This window comes from Tachyglossus aculeatus, chromosome 1 (assembly GCF_015852505.1).
Source record: "Tachyglossus aculeatus isolate mTacAcu1 chromosome 1, mTacAcu1.pri, whole genome shotgun sequence".
In the NCBI taxonomy this organism is placed as follows: Eukaryota; Metazoa; Chordata; class Mammalia; order Monotremata; family Tachyglossidae; genus Tachyglossus; species Tachyglossus aculeatus.
The window spans coordinates 136,606,420-136,627,412 of record NC_052066.1 but is presented as its reverse complement, the minus strand read 5'-3'; the positions used below and the strand labels follow the sequence as shown (position 1 = coordinate 136,627,412).

The 20,993-nt window shown below is 44.1% G+C and overlaps 1 protein-coding gene across 3 annotated transcripts in view; it reads left to right on the top strand.

Moving 5' to 3' along the window:
- RASGRP3 (RAS guanyl releasing protein 3) overlaps positions 1-8,453 on the top strand; it is a 67,713-nt gene extending 59,260 nt beyond the window's left edge. For all 3 annotated transcript variants that reach the window (XM_038744470.1, XM_038744471.1, XM_038744469.1), the window contains 2 exons: positions 2,438-2,799; positions 6,866-8,453. In XM_038744470.1, the coding sequence (XP_038600398.1) occupies positions 2,438-2,799; positions 6,866-6,874 (371 nt within the window). In that variant the 3' untranslated portion in view covers positions 6,875-8,453. The remainder of the gene's footprint in view (positions 1-2,437; positions 2,800-6,865) is intronic.
- Positions 8,454-20,993: the final 12,540 nt, after the last annotated feature.

Genomic DNA, 20,993 nt, shown 5'->3' with positions numbered 1-20,993 from the left:
GGGAGAGGAAGTCTCTCTCTGAAGGGTTTAGGAACCCCAGGTCTATTGCTGAGCTCATCTGCCTGACCCTTATCTTCTAGAGGCTGTGGACTTTGAGGTGTAACAGGAGAAGAGGGGGTGGGGACATTGTAGAGTAGAACACAGAGGCTGCTTTCTGGAGAAAAAGCATTTCTGGAGAAGATTTCCAAAACAATAAATGGATTTGGGTGGTGCAATATGGCAGTGATTTTCTAAGACATCCTTCGGGCAGGTGGTCCTCATTCCACCTCTCAACGCAAACCAAAATAGGTTCTGTTGTTATATTCAGGCACAGAAAGAGAGAGAAACTCATAAACCCTTAGAAATATTCTGTCGTGTTTGCGTCCCGTTGATTCTGTTTAAACTTTCTAAAATGAAGTTTGCTTTATGTCGTCTGACTCTGCACTTCATTTAGCAACCTCATCTCCTATTCAAGAGAAACAAAACACCCTGTCCTTTCCAAATAAATCATCATCATCATCGTCAATCGCATTTATTGAGCGCTTACTGTGTGCAGAGCACTGTACTAAGCGCTTGGGAAGTACAAATTGGCAACATATAGAGACAGTCCCTACCCAACAGTGGGCTCACAGTCTAAAAGGGGGAGACAAAACCAAACATACTAACAAAATAAAATAGAATAGATATGTGCAAGTAAAATACCCAAGCAACCTATAAAAGTGGAGAGAGGCTATGTACTGAGACAGTGAATCAGAAATTCTCAATGATTTCATTCTTTTTCTTGATGCAAGGCTCAGGTAAAGATGTGTTAATGATTTCAATCATTCAGTACTATTTATTGGACACCTACTGGGTGAAGAGCACTGAAATGAGTCCCTTTAGTGTTCAGAGCACTGAAATTCCTATGGTGTGCAGATCACTGGACTGAACCCCTATGATGTGCAGAGCACTGTTTTGAGCTATCACCTTATGCAAAGCACGGTACCAAGTGCTTGCTGTGTGCAGAGCACTAAGTTCCACCCCTGCAGGGTGTCAAGCATCATACTGAGCCATTACTGTGGGCAGAGCACTGTACTGAACCCCTGTAGTATGCAGAGGATTTAACTCAGGGTTTGGGAGAGTTCAATAAGTGGCTGGTCTCTCTCCTTGAGGAGCTTCCATTCCTTTATCTTTGAATTAATTGTGGGGGCCCTTTCCTCACCCAAGATAAAAGCAGGAAAAGTGAGAAACTGGTGATGAACTCCTCACCCTTTCCCTCTTCCTTCCTCCTCTTCCCTACTTCCCTGTTTCCTCTTCCCCACTTCTCCCCCTCTTCTTCCCTATTTCCCCCTAACCTCTCTTTTTAATGGCATTTATTAAGTGCTTACTTTGTTCCAGGCAATGTACTAAGCACTGGAGTGGATACAACTAATCAGGTTGGTCACCGTCCCTGTCCCACATGGGGCTCACAGTCATTCATTCATTCAATTGCATTTATTGAGTGTTTACTGTGTGCAGAGCACTGTACTAAGCACTTGGGAGAGTACAATACAACAATAAATAGACACATTCCCTGCCCGCAACGAGCTCACAGTCTAGCTTACCGTCTAGCTTACCGTCTAGCTTACAACGAGTTTACAGTCTGGAGAATGATATTCATTCATTTCTTTCATTGTCATAATTATTGAGCGCTTACCATGTGCAGAGCACTGTACTTAGTGCTTGGGAGAGTACAATATAACAATAAACAGACATATTCCCTGCCCACAATGAGCTTACAGTCTAGAGATGTGATATGATATGGATATGGATATCTTTTAGACTGTGAGCCCACTGTTGGGTAGGGACTGTCTCTATATGTTGCCAACTTGTACTTCCCAAGCACTTAGTACAGTGCTCTGCACACAGTAAGCACTCAATAAATACGATTGATTGATTGATTGATTGATTGATATCTGTATGCTCGGAAATCCACCCGGTCACCTACCCCCATTGCATTTGATTTGATTTGTGCTGGGAGAAGAACTTACTTCTCTAGGTTCTAAGCACTCAATACAGTGCTCTGCGTATGGTAAGAGCTTAAAACAGTGGCCTAGTGGCTAGAGCACGGGCCTGGGAGTTGGAAGGATCTGGGTTCTAATCCCGGCTCTGCCACTTGTCTGCTATGTGACCTTGGTCAAGTCACTTAAACTCCTCTTTGCCTCAGTTCTCTCATCTGTAAAATGGGGGTTAAGACTGTGAGTCCTATGTAGGACAGGGACTGCGTTTAAGCCGATTATCTTGTATCTCCCCCAGCGCTTAGAACAGTACCTTGCACGTAGTAAGTGCTTAACAAAAGCCATAATTATTATTATTTTTGGTGTCATGTGGGTCGTGAAAGGGCTTGAGCATCCGAGGTCTTGCGCACTGGTCCAGCTGCTGCCGATCTTTGCCCGCTTCATCGTCCCCCTTCTTTACCCTGCCACTCTCTCCCTGCCAGCACCGGATGAAGTGTTCGAATTCCCCCGAGTGGCGGCCCAACGGCAAGACCTGGACGGCAGGGCTATCACCCTGGTGACCGGCTCCTCCCGCAAGATCTCGGTGCGCCTGCAGCGGGCCACCACCAGCCAGGCCACGCAGACCGAACCCTTGTGGTCCGAGCCCGGCTGGGGTGACTCCGGCTCTCACACTTTCCCCAAAATGAAATGCAAATTCTACAGCAAAGCTGGGAAGAACAAAGGTTTTGCCCAGTGGGAGAATGAGAAGAAGCCCGAAGGCCAGGCCACCATGGAGCTGGAGAGCCCCGGGTACGTGCTGGACCAGAACGGGACGGACACGGACCGCGCCGAGCGGGGATGCGAGGTCAGTGTTGGGACACGGGAGCTTGTCACAAGTCTCCGCAGTCAGCTGCTCTCATTAAGGCCCTCGGAGACACAAAAGTGGCAGAACGTTCAGGCACTTTTACAGCGGGTGAAGGGAATTAGCCTGGTGATTTTGTAAAATTTTAAAAATAATAATAATAATTGTGATATCTGTTAAGTGCTTGCTGTGTGCCAGGGACTGTATTAAGCACTGGGGTGGATACGAGCAAATCAGGTTAATCACACCCCCGTCCCATGTGGGGCTCCCAGTCTCAATCCTCATTTTACAGATGAGGTAACTGAGGCACAGAGAAGTGAAGTGACTTGCCCAGGGTCACACAGCAGACACGTGATGGAGCCGGGATTAGAACCCACGACATTCTGACTCCAAGACCCATGCTCTATCCACTCTGCCATTTGTTAACGATCCAGTTTGCCCCAGACCGAAGCTTGAAAATGGCAATGATATGATGGAGGTAGAAAAGGCCCAGAGGTTTGTGGGAAAGAGAATCAATCAATCGTATTTATTGAGCACTTACTGTGTGCAGAGCACTGTACTAAGTGCTTGGGAAGTACAAGAGAAGAAGCTTAGACATGACATAGTGGATAGAGCACAGACCTAGGAGTAAGAAGGTCATAGGTTCTAATCCCAGCCCCACCACTTGTCTGCTGTGTGACCTTGGGCAAATCACTTCACTTCTCTGAGCCTCAGTTATCTCATCTGTAAAATGGGGATTGAGACTGGGAGCCCCATGTGGGACAGGCACTGTGGCCAGCTCAACTTGCTTGTATCCACTCCAGTGCTTAGTACAATGCCTGGCACATTAATAAATATCATCATTACCATCATCATTAGAAGGAACTTAAGAAAGACAGTTAAATCAACCCTCCTCCAAACAATGCCTGGCACATTAATAAATATCATCATTACCATCATCATTAGAAGGAACTTAAGAAAGACAGTTAAATCAACCCTCCTCCAAACAATGCCTGGCACATTAATAAATACCATCATTACCATCATCATTAGAAGGAACTTAAGATAAGACAGTTAAATCAACCCTCCTCCAAATAGAACCACGCTGAAACCCTCTTCTGTGGTTCAATAGTTCTGTCCTTTGTGAATGGAGAACCCCTTCAGCTAGATCCTGACCTCCTTGTTTAAAGATGACATTAAATTGGCCTTTAACCTTCATTTCTAGAGCCTAAAGAACACCCCAATTCTTTGTACTTTTTCTCATCTTCCCATTTTCCAATGTCTTTCGGCAAAGATGGAGGAGCCAGCTTCCATCCTTGCCCTAAGCTCGGGGGAGGGATGGGAGGCAGAAGTACCTGGACTAAATGGAAAGGACAAGAGACATCTCTGAAGTTCCCTTTTGCCTCCCCCATTAATAACAGTAGTAATAATAATAATAATTGTGGTATTTGTTTAGTGCTTATTATGTGCCAGGCACTGTACTAAGCTTTAGGGTAGATATAAGGTGATTGAGTTGGACAGAGCCCCTATCCCACATAGGGTTCCCGGTATTAATTCTCCTTTTACAGATGAGGTAACTGAGGCACAGAGAAGTTAAGTGACTTGCCTAAGGTCACACAGCAGGCAAGTGGCAGAACTAGAATTGGAACCCAGGTCCTTCTAACACCCAGGCACGTGCTCTATCCACTAGGCCATGCTGCATTTCTACCCAACCAGTATTCATAATTTAATTTGGTCTTGTAATAATAATAATAATGATAATGATAATGGCATTTATTAAGCGCTTACTATGTGCAGAACACTGTTCTAAGCGCTGACCTGTGAGCCAATGCCTGACATAGTTGGAAAGTTGATTATTTACCGCATGTGTAAGAAGCAGATAAAACTGGTGATTGGGAGAGCTGATAAGCATGTCCCTGGCCAGTCCAGGAAACATACTTGTTTGTGTACAAGTCTGCTTGCTTAGGTTGGGTGGGGAGGGGAGTGATAAAATTAGTGAGGCTTGTGAAAGTGAAGTCAATGTATGCAATCACCAGATTCCAAGGTGGCTTCCTTAAGAACCAGGAATCCAGGAGTATTGGTTGTGGGGACTTTTCTGTTCTGAGTCCTTTTCCCACCTGGGAAATGAGAAAAGAGCACTACTGCACAGTTTGTGACTATTATTAGTGAGGTAATTGCATGGTTGCACAAGCAAAAGTGGAGATTTGATCCAGCTATTTTAATCAATGCAAGGAGCCAGAATGGATGGTTCAGGCCTTAAAAAAGCACTGGGTTTGGTGGGAATGATCTGTTTACCTGAACTGATAAAATTAACCAGATAACTAAAAATAGTTCCGTTTCGTTTGTGGCAGGTGCTACACATTTCTGTATAGTTTTGCAGTCCACAAGAGAAAGGTGTGATAGAAACGGGCTGTGAATTTTCACTCTACTGAGATGCTTTTCATTGCGGGAGTTATTTATAACATCAGATGATGGGGGGAAACCCACTTAGAAACACCCATTACCAAAAATTTAGAGGGTGTCTTTTCTTCTCCCCAGCGTTTGTGTTGACAGCAGCAGGCACAGGTTTTGAAGTGGATTTGTCTAATGCAGTGCTTGTTTTGTAACAATTCTGCACAAGATAAATCTCTCACTCACTCCCTCTTTTCCCCCATTCTGGGAAACATGGCAATCTCCCTGTTTGGTTGAAGGTGGGTAAGAGAGGGAGAGAGAGGAAGAGAGAGAGAAAAACCAAGTGTTAAGGTGAGAGAGGATGAGCAGAAACATCAGAAAGGTTAACACTTCTGTAGGAATCATTGATCTTTAAAATTAGCCCATTAATTGGAATCGAAGACTTTACACTGTTGCCCAAATTCTCAGGCTACATCATCTCGGTACTAACAGTGTGGAAAGTACTACCCTTAGAATTAAAAGTATTACTAAATACTTCTTTGCAGATGGCAGAAAGGGAAAAAAATGTTTAAAGTTAATAAGAATTATTAATGCTGTGATAGCAGAGGAAATGTTTTAAGTATAGGATAAGGCCAAGACTCAGACAGTGCTACACACCAGCTGAAAACTGAGAGTCAATTGCTGAAGATAGTCCTGCATGTCTCATTACCATCAAGAAGGGAGTGGGGTTTTTGAGCATCAGCTTCATAAGGAATGAGAGACAGGGAAGCAAAAGAGAAAACAGTGCCAAGCACTGCAAGCATTGAAATAACGTAATAAGCAACAGGTTTTTTTTGTGTGCACACTGGCCTTTTTAGGGTCTCTCTCTCTCTCTCTCTCTCTCCCCTCCTCCCCCTTTCTCCCTCTTTCACTCACACACACACACACACACACTCTCATAAAGGAATTTCACTCTCACTAGAATCTTATATCTGAAGAACAAATACATATATATGTAATTAGGATGGTGATGATGTATACTAAGAACTTGCTATGTGTTGAAGGAAACATAAATTGACCTACATTTCCTTTTTTAAATGGGGAAAGGGAATTGGAAATAATAGGTATCATCAGCACCAAGAAGTAATTGAAGCTAAATACAATTTACTTTAACCTCAGCCTTTTTCATCAGAGTGGAGCTGATTCAGTTTGGCTCATGGTTTGGGAGAGATTAAATTAAGATTCAGTGTAGGCTCAGTACTTTTTCAAGGGAGGCTCAGTGGTTGGAATGGAGCTATTGCTTAAAAAATCCTGCTGCCAGGATCAGAATACCTGAATATCAGAGTGGATGGACAACTGGTCTGACCAGTAATGCTGTCGCTTACAAAAGCTTTAAAACAGTGAAAAAAGAGAAGCAGCATGACCCAGAAGAAAGAGCACAGACTTCAGAACCAGAGAGCCTGGGTTCTAATCCCAGTGCTGCCAATGCTAGCTGTGTGATCTTGGGCAAGTCATTGAACTTCTCAGAACCTTAGTTTCCTTCACTGTAAAATGGGGATTAAATACCTCTTCTCCCTCCTACTTAGACTGTAAGCCCCATGTGGGACAGGGACTGTGACCGACCTAATTAACATGTGCTTAGAACAGGGTCTGACACATAATAAGCATTTTTAAAATACCATAAAAAATGAAAAGCATAAACTTTTGGTTTTGGTTGCAGGAGAGTTGATCGTTAATCCTGACATCTGGAGAATGATGCAGTTGACCGTGAGAAATAGAACAAGATGAGAAATCTAGAAGATTGTACTGGAAAGTTCGCTGGACCTCCCCTTCTACCTGGGAACTCAGCAGATCTTCCGGTTATGATTATAAAATAGGGTGTTTGCCTCAAGTTGAACTATTTATTGTTGCCCCCGTAAAGCATCAGTCGTACACTGCAGAGAAGAAGTTGAAGGGCGAGACATGTAATAAGTAGTTAGCCCCCTTTTTCTTTCTTTGAGGTCACTCGTCAGCAGTTAAAATCCTCTCTGTGCTCTCACTCCTCACGTTCCACTGGAGACCTACTGATTCTCCTGGGGAAATTGTGACTGGTTTTTCTGTGAACTGGGAGACACGTGCCAAAGCTTCTCCATCATGGCCCTGTTTTTACTCCATATTCATCTTTTTCGATAAGAAAGAGAACAGGACTTTATGGCTTCACTGCTGAGTGTCAACTAGGCCCCTAGGAATCTGGACTACCTAGCATCCTTCCCTCAGATGAATCCCTGCCATGCTCTGGTTTTACATTGCTCTTTGGATGATATATTTTGCTGGTGACCATCACAAATGCCAAACTCACCACCTGGGGCTGGACCACTAAGACCATCATGAAAGGCAAAGCTATGGCTACCTGAAAAATCTCAAACTTCCATCACCTTATAACTGATTCTGGTTGTCCTACAACACAGCTAATTATATCTTTGATGAGTTCAGCCATCCCGGAGCAAGAGAGAAAGACGCCAGTGAAGTGCATGCAGAACCAATCGAAGGGTGGTTCAAAAAAATTTCACAGACATCTGCAACGGATTTGATGGTGCTAATGCTCTCTGGCACATCGGATTGGGTGCAAATTTTTTTGTTATATTTCAGCACCACAGGAGGCTAAATTCTTAGGTTATGCTGGCCTAGGAGGGAACTTTTGGCCACAAGATTGTGACCTCAAGTATGCTATTCACCTGGTCAATGGGTTTATTCCTAGAAAGCTCCCCTTTCTTCCCCATGCTGTGAGCCTGCTCCTTGGACTGGAATGGGAAATGGTAATACTGAGCTCACAACTTTCTTTCCCAAACTTGGAAGGTCAGAAACCCTCTCTGATAGGAGATGGTCTCTGATGGGAGAGTGCCCTATTGGACAGAGTGGAGCAGTTGTGAAGGAGGCTATGCTACTGTCGGCCATCAGCCCACCCTGATGGCCAGGATCCGAGGGCAAGCTGGGAGGCCAGCCCGCCAGACCCTATCTTGAAAACGCCTAATCTGTCTATCCAAAGCATCCCCAGTTTGTGTCAGGTGTTCTCTTAACATGTCATTTCCGCAGATTTCCTCCCTGAAAAACCCTTCGGAAAACACCCTTGGCTCCAGGACCCAAATAGCCACCATCTCTTCAGTGTTGACTTGGGCAGAAAAAATCTCGGTCGTGTTTTTACTGTTCGAAGAAGGCGGTTGCCACGACAAGGAACTTTTGATATTCGTGGAAGGACACGTGCAGCCATTGTATTTGTAGCAGATTGAAAATATCGTACGGCCGTAAATAAAAGTCGCTCTTCTTCAAGAGTAATTCATCCTTCTCCTCAGTTGCTTCCCTCCCTTGTCCCAGGACAGCAGAAGGTGTCCGGTGGGCTCTTGGGGTGGGGGGGCGGGGAAGAGAGAGAGAGAGAGAGAGAGAGGGAGAGAGAGAGAGAGAGAGAGATGAGGGAAGGGAGGGAAGAAACAGTGGAGTAGAGAGGGTACCAGAGTAGATGAGGCCTGTACAGAATGCCAGAAAACACATTTCCTGTCTGTACTTTTGTTTGGAATAAACGGCCAGGGCAAGTGTCTACACAGGTAGATAATAATAATAATGACATTTATTAAGCGCTTACTATGTGCAAAGCACTGTTCTAAGCTTTGGGGAGGTTACAAGGTGATCAGGTTGTCCCACATGGGGCTCACAGTCTTAATCCCCATTTTACAGATGAGGTAACTGAGGCACAGAGAAGTGAAATGACTTGCCCAAAGTCACACAGCTGACAATTAGCAGAGCTGGGATTTGAACCCCTGACCTCTGCCTCCAAAGCCCGTGCTCTTTCCACTGAGCCACACTGCTTCTCAGTCAGCGTGATGGGGAATCCATTTGCATAGCACAGGAAACATTGGAATAACAGATCCCTCTAGACTGTGAGCTCGTTATGGGCAGGAATGTGTCTGTTGTTATGTTGTACTCTTCCAAGCATTTAGTACAGTGCTTTGCACACAGTAAGCACTCAATAAATATGATTGATATCTTTCACTAGATCAGACCAATGGCCCTGTAGCCTACAGTTCTGCCTCTGGCTTTGGCCACAAAATAGCATGGAGGAATCATGATAAGTAGCATGACCTATTGGAAAGAGTCAGTAGACCTGACCTCTAATCCTGGCTCTGGCACTTGCTTACTGTGTGATCTTGGACATGTCACAACCCTTTGAGGGCCTCAGCTTCATAATTTGTAAAATGGGATGAAGACCCTGTTCTCCCTCCTACTTTGACTATGTGCCCCATGAAGGACAGGAACTGTTTTTGATCTGGTTGTCTCCTATCTACCCCAGTTTTAGTACAGCTCTTCGTATAGAATAAGTACTTAGCAAATACCACAGCAATTATCAACTATGTGATATTTGCTTCCTTGGTATCTAATACTCTAAACATTGGCCCCCACACTCTTCATAGACTACAGGATCATGTCTACTATCAATCTTGCACTCTCCCAAGTGCTTTGAAATAGTGCTCATCACAAAGAGCTCAAAAAGTACACAGAAGCAGTGTGGCTTAGTGGGAAAAGCACAGGCCTGGGAGCCAGAGGACCTGGGTTCTAATTCCAACTCCTCCACTTTCTCTGCTCTGTGACCTTGGGCAAGTCACTTACCTTCTCCGTGCCTCAGTTACCTCATCTGTAAAATGGAGACTAAAGCTGGAAGCCCTAGGTGGAACAGAGGCTGTGTCCAACCTGATTAATTTCTATTCCAGTGCTTAGTACACATAGTAAGCACTTAAGAAAATAAATACTGCTGACCGATCTGCACTCAGTAAGCTCTCAACAAATACGATTGAGTGATTGATTGGTCAATCTTCCAGTCCCACCTGTAACACTGAATTCCAGAATCAAAGGGTCTTTCACTCCTCATAAGCTTCATTCATTCATTCAATCGTATTTATTGAATGCTTACTATATGCAGAGCACTGTACTACCGGGGCTCAGTGGAAAGAGCATGGGCTTTGGAGTCAGAGGTCATCGGTTCAAATCCCGGCTCCGCCACTTGTCAGCTGTGTGACTTTGGGCAAGTCACTTAACTTCTCTGTGCCTCACTTACCTCATCTGTAAAATGGGGATTAAGACTGTGAGCCCCACATGGGAGAACCTGATCACTTTGTAAACTCCCCAGCTCTTAGAACAGTGCTTGCACATAGTAAGTAATTAATAAATGCCATCATTATTATTATTATTATTACTAAGCTCTTGGAAAGTACAATACAACAATAAAGAGGAACAATCCCTGCCCACATCCAAGGGGGAGAAAATAAGTAAAGGAAACACAATAGCCTCGTATCTTCTCACCCCACAGCCAAAGAAATATCACAAGATTCTATTATTAATTAAGCAACATTTTAAAATAATTCTTCACGCCGTTTTTGGAAACAAATTAAAGGACTCTATTACCTAAATTGCTCTGAATTGGATCTGCTCATCAATCTCTAACCAGGCAAGGCTTTTTATGTTGCCTCAAAGCTATGTTCCGCCTTCTAGTGCTTCTCCAGATCATTTTCTGAAGGAAGTCACCTGAAAGTGAAGTTTAGCTAGAGAAATTAACTCCGCCTTGCCTTCCCCGCAAAATCTACGGGACTAATTCTGAAGGTGAAATAATGCAGAGAGCAAAGAATCTGTAACACCGAATCTTGCTATTTTGTATTTTGTGGTCCTGAAAGCTGAGCCTGCCACTGCCCGGGGAATGAAAAAGTCTTTGCGGGGAGATGAGTTTGTAATAAAGTGGATTCGGTACCCCACCTACGGGTTTGGGAAGAGAACAACATTAAAACCAAAAATAAAATAAAGTGTGCTCCCTTACACACAATTTGTGTTTGTTTCCTGCTCCTATGAACTTATTACACTAGTAGTTAAGTGATTTTGTGTTGTTTTTCTAAGCCTTTTGCAGACAGTATGTCCTATATATGTCCAGAAATTTAATCTTCTTGAATTTCATTTCATCAAGATCTTTCGTCTTAGAGAAGCTGCATGGCTTGGTGGATAGAGCCCAGACCTGGGAATCAGAGGGACCTGGGTTTCTAATTCCGGCTCTGCCCCATGTCTGCTGTGTGACAGTGGGCAAGTCACTTAACTTCTCTGTGCCTTTGTTACCTCACCTGTAAAATGGGGATAAGAGTGTGAGCCCCATGTGGGGCAGGGATTGTGTCCAACCTGATTAATTTGTACGTATCCCAGCACGCACTTAGAACATTCCTTGGCACATAGTAAGTGCTTAACAAGTACCATAATTATTATCATCTAAGGATAAGTCACTTTTAATCAAATCAAACTGTCCTGGACTTATTCGCACTGAAAACGTTATTCTCCTTGGATTTCCCTTCAGTGAACTTTTCTTTAATTACGCATCTTCATTAACCTTGGTATTTTCTAAGTGTTCCAGTGCTCTTGTTTAAATGCATTTTGTGCATGTCCTCATCATGCAAGATTTCTGTAGCTTGTTTCTGACTATCTCTTCTAGTACAATTTGCTTCTTTCTCTTCATACTAAAATGTTTGCTCACTGAGCCAATATCCTTTCAGTGACCCCAATTTTCCCCTGGTGCTGAGAGAAGCAGCGTTGCCTCGTGGAAAGAGCATGGGCCAATCAGAGGGCCTGGGTTGAAGTCTTGGCTCTGCCATTTGCCTGCTGTGTGTCCTTTGGCAAGTTACTTAACTTTGAAGCAGCGTGGCTCAGTGGAAAAGAGCGCGGGCTTTGGAGTCAGAGGTCATAGTTCAAATCCCAGCTCCGCCAAATGTCAGCTGTGTGACTTTGGGTAAGTCACTTCACTTCTCTATGCCTCAGTTACCTCATCCGTAAAATGGGGATGAAGACTGTGAGTCCCATGTGGGACAACCTGATCATCTTGTAACCTCCCCAGTGCTTAGAACAGTGCTTTGCACATAGTAAGCGCTTAATAAATGTCATTATTATTATTCTCTGTGCCTCAGTTTCTTAACTCTGTAAAATGGTGATACAATACCTGTTCTTCCTCTTGCTTAGGCTGTGAGCCCCATGTGGGACAGGGATTGTTTCCAACCTGATTACCTTGTATCTACCCCAGGGCTTAGTACAGTGCTTGGCACATAGTAAGTGCTTAATAAACACTATTCTTCTTACTATTATTAATGATTGTAATAAGTGCTTATTATGTGCCAAGCATGTACTAAGTGCTGGGGTAGATGCAAGATAATCAGGTCTAACATGGTGCTCGTGTCTTAGTAGGAGGGAGAACAGGGATTGAATCTCCATTTTGCAGATGAGGAAACCGAGGCACAGAGAAGTTAAGTGAATTGCTCAAGGTCACACAGCAGGAAACTGGCCGAGTCAGAATTAGAACACAGGTCCTCTGACCCCCAGGCTCATTTTCTTTCTGCTAGACCATGCTGCTTCCCAATAATTGTTTTTATTGTTACCTGCTTCTGTAGTGGTTTCTGGCTTCCAAGTTGAAGGAATTTCTTAATTGGGGAAATATGACCCCTTAATAATACTACTAATAATGATGATGGTATTTGTTAAGCTCTTACTATGTGCAAAGCACTGTTCTAAGCACTGGAGGGATAGAAGGCGATCAGGTTGTCCCACGTGGGGCTCACAATCTTAATCCCCATTTTACAGGTGAGGTAACTAAGGCACAGAGAAATTAAGTGACTTGCCCAAAGTCACACAGCCGACAAGTGGTGGAGCCAGGATTAGAACCCATGAGCTCTGACTCCCAAGCCCGTGCCCTTTCCACTGAGACACGCTGCTTCAATTTAAAACCCTAACCTTTGGAATCAAACTCACTTGGTTTTTGACTCAAACGCACAATGGGGTTTTCTCAGAACGAGGAAATTTCCACCATTCAAAGATACTTGCGAGCCATCAAACTCCAATAATTGCACCTCAGGCACTCACTAGAGTTTGATAGGGAAAGAACGTAGCCTTCATGCCATTCTCCTCGAGTGCTACTGGGACAATAAATGAACATTGTCTTTTGCTTGTGTATTTAAAGAGAAAAGGAACAGATAGACAAGACCATATTCCTCTGCCCTGAAGGGATGTCAGTACAGAGAGAGAAGCCAAATAATGCAAAATTATGCAGTGATTTATGCAAAATAATTTCTATGTCTGAAAATAGCAAACCCCTGGTAAGGGTCTTCACCTGTTCACTCCTCTTTCTGACTTCCAACTCTCCATACCCTACCTCTCTCTACTATATATATATAGTAGATGTATATATATATATATATATATATAGTATATATACTGCTATATATACTGCTATATATATATATACTATATATATATATATACATCTACTATATATAGTAGAGAGAGGTAGGGTATGTATCTATATGTATATGTATATAGATGTATATAGATACATACCCTACCTCTCACTACTATATATGTATGTGTGTGTGTATATATATATATATATATATATATATATACATATACATATATATAGATACATACCCTACCTCTCTCTATCATATATATTATATATATATATATATATATATATATATGTATGGTAGAGAGAGGTAGGGTATGTATCTATATATATGTATATAGATACATACCCTACCTCTCTCTACTATATATGTGTATAGTATACTATATATATGTATATATGTATATATGTATATACATGTATATAGTATACTATACACATATATAGTAGAGAGAGGTAGGGTATGTATCTATATACATATATATAGATACATACCTACACACACAGTAGCTGTCCTTCAGTTTAGAAGATAATGTTACCGATGGTGAGGTTTTATCCATGCATGCAGTGTAGTCAAAAACGCCGATGGGTAACTGCCACTCCCTCCTGCACGGTGTGCACATAAGGGTTAAATTTTCCTGGGCTAATGAGTCTGTCCAGTTCAGGATATGTTTTTGTTTTCAAGCCTGCCTCTTGGCATTCTGATCTTGGATCAATCAATCAATCAGTGGTATTTATTGAGTGCTTACTATGTGCAGTACACTATGCTACTACTACTACTAATAATAATAATGGCATTTATTAAGTGCTTACTATGTACAAAGCACTGTTCTAAGCACTGGGGTGGTTACAAGGTGATCAGGTTGTCCCATGGGGGCTCACAGTCTTAATCCCCATTTTACAGATGAGGTAACTGAGGCCCAGAGAAGTTAAGTGACTTGCCCAAAGTCACACAGCAGACAAGGGGCAGAGCTGGGATTTGAACCCATGACCTCTGACTCCAAAGCCTGTGCTCTTTCCACTGAGCCATGCTGATTACCTTGTATCTACCCCAGGGCTTAGTACAGTTCTACTAAACACTTGGGAGAATTCACTGGAGGTAGTGGATACAATCCCCTCCCTCAAAGAGTTTACAATCTCGCGGGAGAGCCTTTGCTCAATTAAAACAGCACCTCTCCTGATTTTGGCCTGCCAGGCTGGTCTTCCTGTTGCAATGGTCTCCCGCCAATTTATTGGCATGCTGCTTTGTCTGAAGCTACCCTTCTCTGTGTTTATTCTGCCCTCCTAGCTTGTGTGGGCTTGAGCATCCTGCTAGCATCTTTTCTCTCATTCTCTCCCTCCACCCGATCCTCACAGGTCTCAACACGGACAAAATCATCATCATCATCAATCATATTTATTGAGAGCTTACTATGTGCAGAGCACTGTACTAAGCGCTTGGGAAGTACAAATAGCGCTTGGGAAGTACAAAATGCCACCACAATCACCATCTTCATGAAGAAAGAGGAGAGAGCTCATTGTTTTAGCTACTGGGAAGTCACCCCCACTTCCATTAACAGGAAGATTCTAGTCAGAGTCCTCTGGGGAGATGACTGAAGCACACACATATACACATGCACACACACTCACACAGAAACACACAACCATGTCCTAACTGAATTACAATGTGACCAGATGGAAGCACAACACTTAGAATCTTGGAAGCATGTGAGATAAAAAAAAAAGAAGAGGGCAGAAAGGCACACCCAGGCTTGTATTCTGGGTTCAATACTGGGTTCACTGTTGCTGTAATTCAACTCATTTTGCTGTGACAGCAAATGATTTACCTGGTGTCATGTGCCCCCTCCAACCAATGGAAGTCATAGTTGTGGAGGTCACAATCAATTGTATTTACTGAGCACTTACTGTGTGCAGATCATTTGGGAAAGTAGAATATAACACTATCATGGAGTTGGAAGACACATTCCCTACCCATAGCAAGCTTACAGTCTAGAGAGGGAGACAGACATTAATATAAATAACTGACAGATATGTAATCAGAGAAGCAGCATGGCTCAGTGGAAAGAGCACGGGCTTTGGAGTCAGAGGTCATGGGTTCATTTCCCAGCTCCGCCAATTGTTCAGCTGCGTGACTTTAGGCAAGTCACTTAACTTCTCTGGGCCACAGTTCCCTCATCTGTAATATGGGGATGAAGACTGTGAGTCCCCCATGGGACAACCTGATCATCTTGTATACTCTCCAGTGCTTAGAACAGTGCTTGGCACATAGTAAGTGCTTAATAAATGCCATTATTATTATTATTATTATTAATAAGTACATAAGTGATGTGGGGTTGAGTTGGGGGACGAGTAAAGGGAGCAACTCAGGGCAACACAGAAAAGAGTGGAAGAAAAGGAAATGATGGCTTAGGAAAGGTCTCTTGGAGATGTGCCCTCTCCTCAAGAATCTCCAGGTGGTTGCCCATCCACCTCCACATCAGACAGAAACTCCTCACCATTGGCTTTAAAGCCCTTAATCATCTTGTCCCCTTCTACATCAACTCATTGCTCTCCTACTACAAGCCAGCCTTCAAATTTCTCTCCTCTAATGCCAACCTACGCGCTGTACCTCAATCTCATCCCTCGCCACCAACCTCTCCGCCGCATCCTGCCTCTGGCCTGAAATGCTCTCCCTCTTCATATCCAACAGCAAATTGCTCTCTTCACTTTCATTCATTCACTCATTCAATTGTATTTATTGAGCACTTACTGTGTGCAGACAACTGTACTAAGCCCTTGGGAAGTACAAGTTGGCAACATATAGAGATGGTCCCTACCCAACAACGGGCTCACAGTCTAGAAGGGGGAGACAGACAACAAAACAAAGCAAGTGGACAGGTGTCAAGTCATCAGAATAAATAGAAGTAAAGCTAGATGCACATCATTAACAAAATAAACAGAATAGTAAATATGTACAAGTAAAATAGAGTAATAAATCTGTACAAACATATATACAGGTGCTGTGGGAAGGGGAAGGAAGTAGGGTGGGGGGATGGGGAGGAGGGGAGGAAAAAGAGGGCTCAGTCTGGGAAGGCCTCCTGGAGGAGGTGAGCTCTCAGTAGGGCTTTGAAGGGAGGAAGAGAGCTAGCTTGATGGATGTGTGGAGGGAGGGCATTCCAGGCCAGGGGGAGGACGTGGGCTGGGGGTCAATAGCAGGACACGTGAGAACCAGGTACAGTGAGGAGGTTAGCGGCAGAGGAGTGGAGGGTGCAGGCTGGGCTGTAGAAGGAGAGAAGGGAGGTGAAGTAGAAGGGGGCGAGGTGATGGACAGCCTTGAAGCCCAGAGTGAGGAGTTTCTTATTGATGGCAAATATGAGCTCTCTTATTCACCTGCATCCAAGGAGAATCACAGGCAGCTGAGGGCTTGCACGCTTCCACCACTGCAAGAGAATCCAGCTGCTGAATGTGTGACCTTGCTGAAATGGCTGCTCACAAGATCCTATCTGCGGATGGTTAAATGCAGGGAGAAGCATTAATGAGGCATCATCAGAAATTCAGACTGGTAGCAGAGCTCAGTAATGGCAAGATTCAAGCTCCTATTGGAGGCCAGAGAACTAAGTTCAAAGGACTGAAAAGAAATGGGAAATATAGTCTTGCAGCCCCTACTGTCTTGGAACTACATTTTCCAGAATCATCTGGAAATATGAGCCAATAGAGCTAATCAAGTCAGGAGGCTTGAAGTCCAAGACCAGGAGCCCCTTTCCTTTTCTTCCTTGCTTCAAGACCAGACTCCAATAACTTTAGTCACATGTGAGTACAAATGCTTAGAGTGTTGTCTCAATAGCTAATGTATTTTGCATGTATGCTTAAAGTGGCCTAGTGGAAAGATCCCAGGCCTGGGAATCAAAGGACCTGGGTTCTAATCCCTGATCGAATCTAATCTGGGTTCCTTTGACTCATAGGTCTGGGCTCTAATCACTGCTCCACAACTTGCCTATTGTGTGACTTCAGGCAAGCCATTTAGGGAAGCAGCGTGGCTCAGTGGAAAGAGCCCGGGCTTGGGAGTCAGAGGTCATGGGTTCTAGTCCCACCTCCACCGCTTGTCAGCTGTGTGACTTTGGGCAAGTCACTAAACTTCTCTGTGCCTCAGTTACCTCATCTGTAAAATGGGGATTAAGACTGTGGACAACCTGATCACCTTGTATCCTCCCCAGCACTTAGAACAGTGATTTGCACAACGTAAGCGCTTAACAAATGTCATTATTATTTAACTTTTTTTGCCTCAATTCCCCATCTGCAAAATGGGGATTCAATACCTGTTCTCCCTCCTACTTAGACTGTGAGCCCCATGTGGGACTTGACTGTCTTGTATTTATTCCAGGGCTTAGTACAATGTGTAGCATATAGTAAGGACTTAAAAATTCCAGTTATTATTATTATTGCTAGAATAGCTTTCACCTATTTTGAATAGTGTTATAATATATCTAGGGGTCTGTAGGTATAAAAACGGTGGTATTAGTCAAGTGCTTACTATGTGCCAAGCACTACTGATAGGTACCACATAATCAGGTTGGGCACAATCCCTATCTCACTTGGGACTCACTGCAGGCTCTTTCCCTCCTTTCCTTGTGCATTGTTTGGGAACATCTCTCCCACTTCTCTCCCAGTAGCCCTAATGGATCAGTTACGTCCCATGCGAAGCAGCGTGGCCCAGCGGAAAGAGCCCGGGCTTTGGAGTCAGAGGTCATGGGCTCAAATCCCGGCTCCGCCACTTGCCAGCTGTGTGACTTTGGGCAAGTCACTTAACTTCTCTGGGCCTCTGTTCCCTCATCTGTAAAATGGGGATTAAGACTGTGAGCCCCTCATCACCTTGTAACCTCCCCAGTGCTTAGAACAGTGCTTTGCAGATAATAAGCGCTTAATAAATGCCATAATTATTATTATGCGAAGCAGCTGCAGTCCTTTGTCAAGCCTGAGTTAAAAAAAACTTCAAGTCCAGCGGAATATGGAATTGATATGGGAGACAATGGTGGAAAAATCAAAGGTCCTAAAATAGCTCTAAACAACACTATCGGAATTGGACCCTCCCAGCCTATTCTGAGAGACTGATGAGGGAGACAGGGGGATGGAGAGGGAGAGAGAGAGAGAGAGAAAAAAAAAAAAAGAGGGGTGGAGGGGCAGTAGTCATAGTGAGGGCAGTGCCTTGATCTGAGGTCAACCTTCCGGAGGGGCGCAGGGTAGGGAGCAGGTAGAAAATAGAATCGGCAAGCAGATGGCTGCCTGGTTTTCCCCAGGCCCTGGAGATCTGCCACGGTTTGTTTGCTGAAGCCAGGGGGTGTTCATGGCCTAATGTCAAGAGCACCGGGGTTGGGAGTCAGAGGCCATTTGTTCTAATCCCACTCCACACCTGGCTGCTGTGAGACCCTGGGCAAGTCATTTAACTTCACTGTGCCTCAGCTAATTCAACTGTAAAATGGGGATTAAGACTGTGAGCCCCACATGGGACAACCCGATTACCTTGTGTCTACCCCAGCTCTTAGAACAGTATGTGGCACATAGTAAGCACATTAACAAATACCATCATCATATAATAATAAATAATAATAATAATGGCATTTGTTAAGTGCTTACTATGTGCAAAGCACTATTCTAAGCGCTGGGGGGGGGGAATACAAGGTGATCAGGTTGTCCCACGTGAGGCTCACAGTCTTAATCCCCATTTTAGAGATGAGGTAACTGAGGCTCAGAGAAGTTAAGTGACTTGCCCAAGGTCACACAGCAGACATGTGGCAGAGCCAGGATTAGAACCCATGACCTCTGACTCCCAAGCCTGTGCTCTTGCCGCTGAGCCATGCTGCTTCTCATAACTCCTCTCATATTAGGAGTTACATGACAGCAGGACCTTCTGCATTCAGGACCCCTAATAATAATAATGATAATAATAATAATAATGGTATTTAAGTGCTTACTCTGTTCCAAGCACTGGTACTAAGCGCAGGGGTGGAGTACAAGGAAATAAGTTTGGACACAGTCCTGTCCCACATGGGGATCCCAGTCTTATCCCCATTTTACAGATGGGGGGAACTGAGGCACAGAGGCAGAGAAGTGACTTGCCCAAGGTCACATAGCAGATAAGTGGGAGAAGCCGGGATTAGAACCTAGGTCTTTCTGTCTCCCAGGCCCACGCACTATCCACTAGGCTACATTGCTTCTCTGCTGAGCCTGAAGACATGTTGTTTCTTTGGACAAGGCTAAATACAGAGTAGGCTGAATCCTCTTAACAGTGCTTATTCAGGCCAGAGGCCCTGATGTTTCCATTTTATTAGATTCTTTCCTGGGTGTGGAGCCTTTTAATGTCTTCACACCCAAAATTGGGACCAATGCCAGGCAACTCTCTCCTTGCCTGGGTCCTCTCTCTGCCTGGGCACTAGGTCAAGGGACACTGGGAGATGGTGACATTGTCCCCCCCAAAACTGTTCCTTGATGGTGACTTCTCCTGATGGATGCACATATAGGATCCATGGAGCTGGTACATATGGGGGGCTAGCAGGTAAGACCTACCACTCTTGCCGCTTGCCCCCTGGTCCCATGGATATGGTCCTGGGCATGTGAGAGAGGGTGAGGGAGGGGAGGGTATCCCAGGAGTATGACCTTTGTTAGTACAGGGATCCAAGAACTCCAGCTCCCAAAGTGTTTACCCCCAGTCCAACAGATTTTCTAAAAGTTTCCAAGCATCTGAGAAGAGAATCTGGGAAACAAAAATTGGCTGATACGTAGTGACAAATGTAGGAATTCTCATGGAACTGCTGTTTAGAGTTCACACAGGGTTCTGGGGTCTGTTACTGGCTTAGTGGTCCCACTTCCCTTCTCTCCACTTTCTTCCTCATCGTCCTTCTGCCCTTTCCCTTCCTAACCTTCCTCCCCTCTTCCCTTCACCCTCTCTGTCTCTAGTCCACGTTAAAGGTCCAGCTATCTTGTCCCCTAACCCTTCCTCTGCCTCCCTTTGTTTCCAGGGAGATTGTTTCTTTCCAGTTGCCAAATACTGCTGAGCACAACATCCTCTACTCCAATTATTTCTGTCATCACTTCCTGCTAATGGTTTGTTTTTTCTGCCTGGTTTACATCTGATTCACCACTAATCAGACAGACACCTCCTCTGTGTTCCTCCCTTACTTCTGGTCCTGCTAAATTGAGTTAGGGGGAAAACATCATAAATCTGAATGTGAAGGGATGGGAGATCTGGACTCCTGAATAAATCTGGAAAGAAAGATCTAGCGACAATCTTTCATTAAAGAACAATGTCATCTTGTTTTGCTGGGGAACACCAGTTGCATCAAATTACTGGTCTCATGATAAGTTTATTTCAGTTAATATCAAAAATTCATCCATTGGGTTATTTTTCTCGCATTATTTACAACACTTGGTACTATGATGCCCTGTTTTCATGCTGTGAGCTTCACCAGAGAGTATCAAATCTGAGCCATAATAATAATGGTATAGTTTTAAGCCCTTACTATGTGCCAGCCACGTTATAACATTGAGGGCAGATATGATCAAATAGGATTGGACACAGTCCCTGTACCAGGGTGGGGGCACACGGTTCAATCCCTATTTTACAGATGAGTGTAACTGAGGCACA